The sequence below is a fragment of the Terrapene carolina genome, unplaced genomic scaffold, assembly GCF_002925995.2.
Source record: "Terrapene carolina triunguis isolate 2854851 unplaced genomic scaffold, T_m_triunguis-2.0 Scaffold195, whole genome shotgun sequence".
In the NCBI taxonomy this organism is placed as follows: domain Eukaryota; kingdom Metazoa; phylum Chordata; order Testudines; family Emydidae; genus Terrapene; species Terrapene triunguis.
The window spans coordinates 908268-911457 of NW_020664546.1; the positions used below are offsets into that span (position 1 = coordinate 908268).

The 3190-nt window shown below is 43.9% G+C and overlaps 1 protein-coding gene across 2 annotated transcripts in view; it reads left to right on the forward strand.

The window, feature by feature from the left end:
- KLHL12 (kelch like family member 12) overlaps nt 1-3190 on the forward strand; it is an 88088-nt gene that overhangs the window by 51126 nt on the left and 33772 nt on the right. For both annotated transcript variants that reach the window (XM_026655099.2, XM_024192823.3), the window contains exon 7: nt 2489-2684. In XM_026655099.2, coding sequence (XP_026510884.1) covers nt 2489-2684 — 196 coding nt within the window. The remainder of the gene's footprint in view (nt 1-2488; nt 2685-3190) is intronic.

Here is a 3190-nt window from a genome sequence, read left to right on the forward strand (position 1 = left end):
GAGAACCACTGCTGTAGAGCACTCTTCCTTTTGTTGGAAACACGTGTGTGTTGCCTCTGCAGAGCTAAAGTTGAGTCTAGATTTCCATTTTAAGCCTCTCTCTAACTACTGATTGGAGCAACTGATTTGTTTGTAAATTTCAATGTTTACTATAGGGCAGGCAAAGTTTTTTTTTAAGATCTGGGAAAAGTGTTGGATTCCAGATGTTTGTGTGCTGCTTAATTAAAATGAGCAGTGTTCTAATGTGTCGTCCCCCTTCTTCTTCCTCCCCCCGTGCCCCAACAAGTAAATCTTACTTATTTTTGGCTTTCTTGTTCTCAGTTGTGGAAAATGTGAAGAACTCCCAATTTTATGCACAGCTGCAACTCCTTATGTACTTGAGAGTAGGGCTTTTTGAAATCACAGGAAAGGATTATATAGGAATCTTAATATTTTAGCCATAGAGATTAGTAAAGGATTAGGGTAGAGAAGCCAGTTTCATTATCCAGGGAAGTGCCATTCCTGCTTGCTACTATTTTCTGTGAGCTAGAGGACTACAGATGTTCTCCAAGATAAGAAAAGGAGAAAGGAGTGGGGGGAGAGGGAGGAAGAGAAAAGGTAAGGGGGAGAAATTAGGGACTGAAGAGGGTGTGATGTGATTATAGGGCTGTATAAATGGCTGCATCATTGCCGATTTGTTTTAAGTTGCTACATAAGCTCTGCACCCAAAAAAATAATAATAATATTTAAACCTGCAAAGGACTTTATCAAATTGGGCTTCTGACCTTTTTGCTCCTTTTAAGATGGATAAAAAAATGGAATGGAAGGGTTTTTGTTTGTTTCTGGCTTTAAAAATTTTTTATTTATTTTTTTTTTTTACCTCAGAAGTATCTATCAGGAGTGTCAACTCTGATCTGCCCTGGTTTTGCTGAGTGTCTCAGAGCATGTGCACAATCTGCTTTCCCACCTTAATTGCAGGTATGAGGTCGGGGAATTTTAAAGAAATACATCCTTTCTCCAAAATATGTTGTTGAAGTTAAATAGCTGTTTGTTTTTTGTTTTTTTAAGTTTTTAAGGGATTAAAAATCCCTTCTCTCAATTACTATAACTCTCGGTTTCTTATGATATCATCACATCACTAAGTCTACAGTCACCATTGAGTGTGTCTACACAGCAACTAGACACCCATGGCTCCAGCCCAAGCCTGGACATCTACACAGCAATGAAACAGCCCGAGCCCTGGGAGTCCGAGTGAACTGGTGCAGGCCAGCCACAAGTTTTTCTTTGGTGTGTAGACATACCCTCAGAGCCTAGACAGAACCTGAATTTCTAATATAGGAAAAGAAACAAGGGAAAAAACTTACAAAAAACCATTCACATTCTTCTTTTATCCATTGTAAAGAATTTTTTTAGAAAAGGCTCTAGCCCTAGTCTTTCCTTTGCAGGTCACCATTAAGTCTCATATGGTCCAGGAAAAAAAATCAAACTATGAATGGAAATTGAGCCATGCAGTGATGTTTTGGAGGTGCCAGGATTCAGGAGACCTGAGTTCTGTCCCCAGCCCTGGTCCTAGGACACACTAGATTTTGGTCACCTCTCTGTGCCTCAGTTTGATTATCTGAAATGGGGATAGTGATACCTTCTTTTTTTAACCACTTTTTGATCTGCTGATAACAAGCACTGTATGAAGGCTAATTATTACTATTATTTCATTAACTGAGTGTGCAGAGACACTGAAACTATAGCTCAATGAGAGTGTGGCTTGCCCCCTTCATCTCCGTGGGGCCTTAAAACTGTGAAGCTTATTGATGATCATTTAAATGTCAACAATAACTATTTCACCACTGATATTTTAACAGAGACACCTTGCTAACATGCATGTTTGTGGCTGAATGTAATGGGAGATAGCGGAGAGAGGTCACTGGAGGAGCTAGTGGCTCCTGGGATGGAGAATGAGGAACACTACTCCCCAAATGTAAAGCCACCCCCACCCCTACCAAGTGGGGGGAGGTGGGAGAAGGGAGGGAGGAGCTGCATTTCCTTCCTAGAAGAGCCTGGATGCCATGAATTCCCAAATCCTATTCTGCTCTGGGGGTGAAACCCCCCAGATGTTCCCTACACGTCTGCCAAACTTTCCAGCTTTCCCTCTTGACAATTACTACAGCGCTGACAAGTGGAGGGAATGCAAACATCTCTGGAACGTTGAAGTTTTGGGGGCAACAGAAAGTAAACTGAATTTAATTGCAAAATAAATAGTGCAAAGGATATTGGACTGGGAGGTGGGAGCGCTGAGGGGGAGACCATAGGGAAGGGAATCCATACACACAGATCCAGGATTCCTACATATAATTTTCACCCAGTATGCCACATAGAATTGAGGGCTTTGGCTATATAAACGGGTCCCTTTCAGTGTAACAGCAAAAAGGGATGGAATAATCTAGAGAGACTCTGATAGTTCTCAATGTATTGGTGTCATTTTCTGTCTTTGACACTTCTTCAAATGTGTTAGAGCATCACCCGTAAGAGGCGCTATGTTGCCACGGTGTCCCTGCATGATCGGATTTATGTGATTGGGGGATACGACGGCCGCTCCCGTCTCAGCTCTGTGGAGTGCTTGGATTATACGTCGGATGAGGATGGCATCTGGTACTCAGTGGCTCCAATGAATGTTCGTCGAGGCCTGGCAGGGGCCACTACCCTAGGAGGTACACACTGATCAGCACTTGTCACAGAGGCCAGACAGGTCCATTGCCAGCATGAAATACAGTGTGTCAGCACCTTCCGAGGGCAGGTGGCTGATAAGGGAAGAGGAGTAACTGATTGGAGATTGTATCTCTCAGCATTTGGAGTTTGAGAAAGAAAATCACTTGCCCATTAACTGTAAGAGCAGCTCTTCCTCTTCTTCATCCTGAGAGTGTGTGTTTCTAGTTCCAGGGAGTGGGAATCTTCCATTCTATACCCTGAAGTTCAGAATTCATCTCCCAGGCAGTTGTTAGAAACATGTTGCTCCCAGAGACCAACTTCTGTTTGTCCTAGCTGGAAGTCGCTGCTGGGACCTGGTGCTAACTAGGGTGACCAGACAGCAAGTGTGAAAAATCAGGACAGGTGGTGTTGGGGGGGGGGGGGGGGGGGGGGAAAGAGGGGAAAAAAAAAAAAAGGAAAAAAAGGAGGAAGGGGGGGGGGGGGGGGGGGGGGGGGGGGGGGGGGGGGG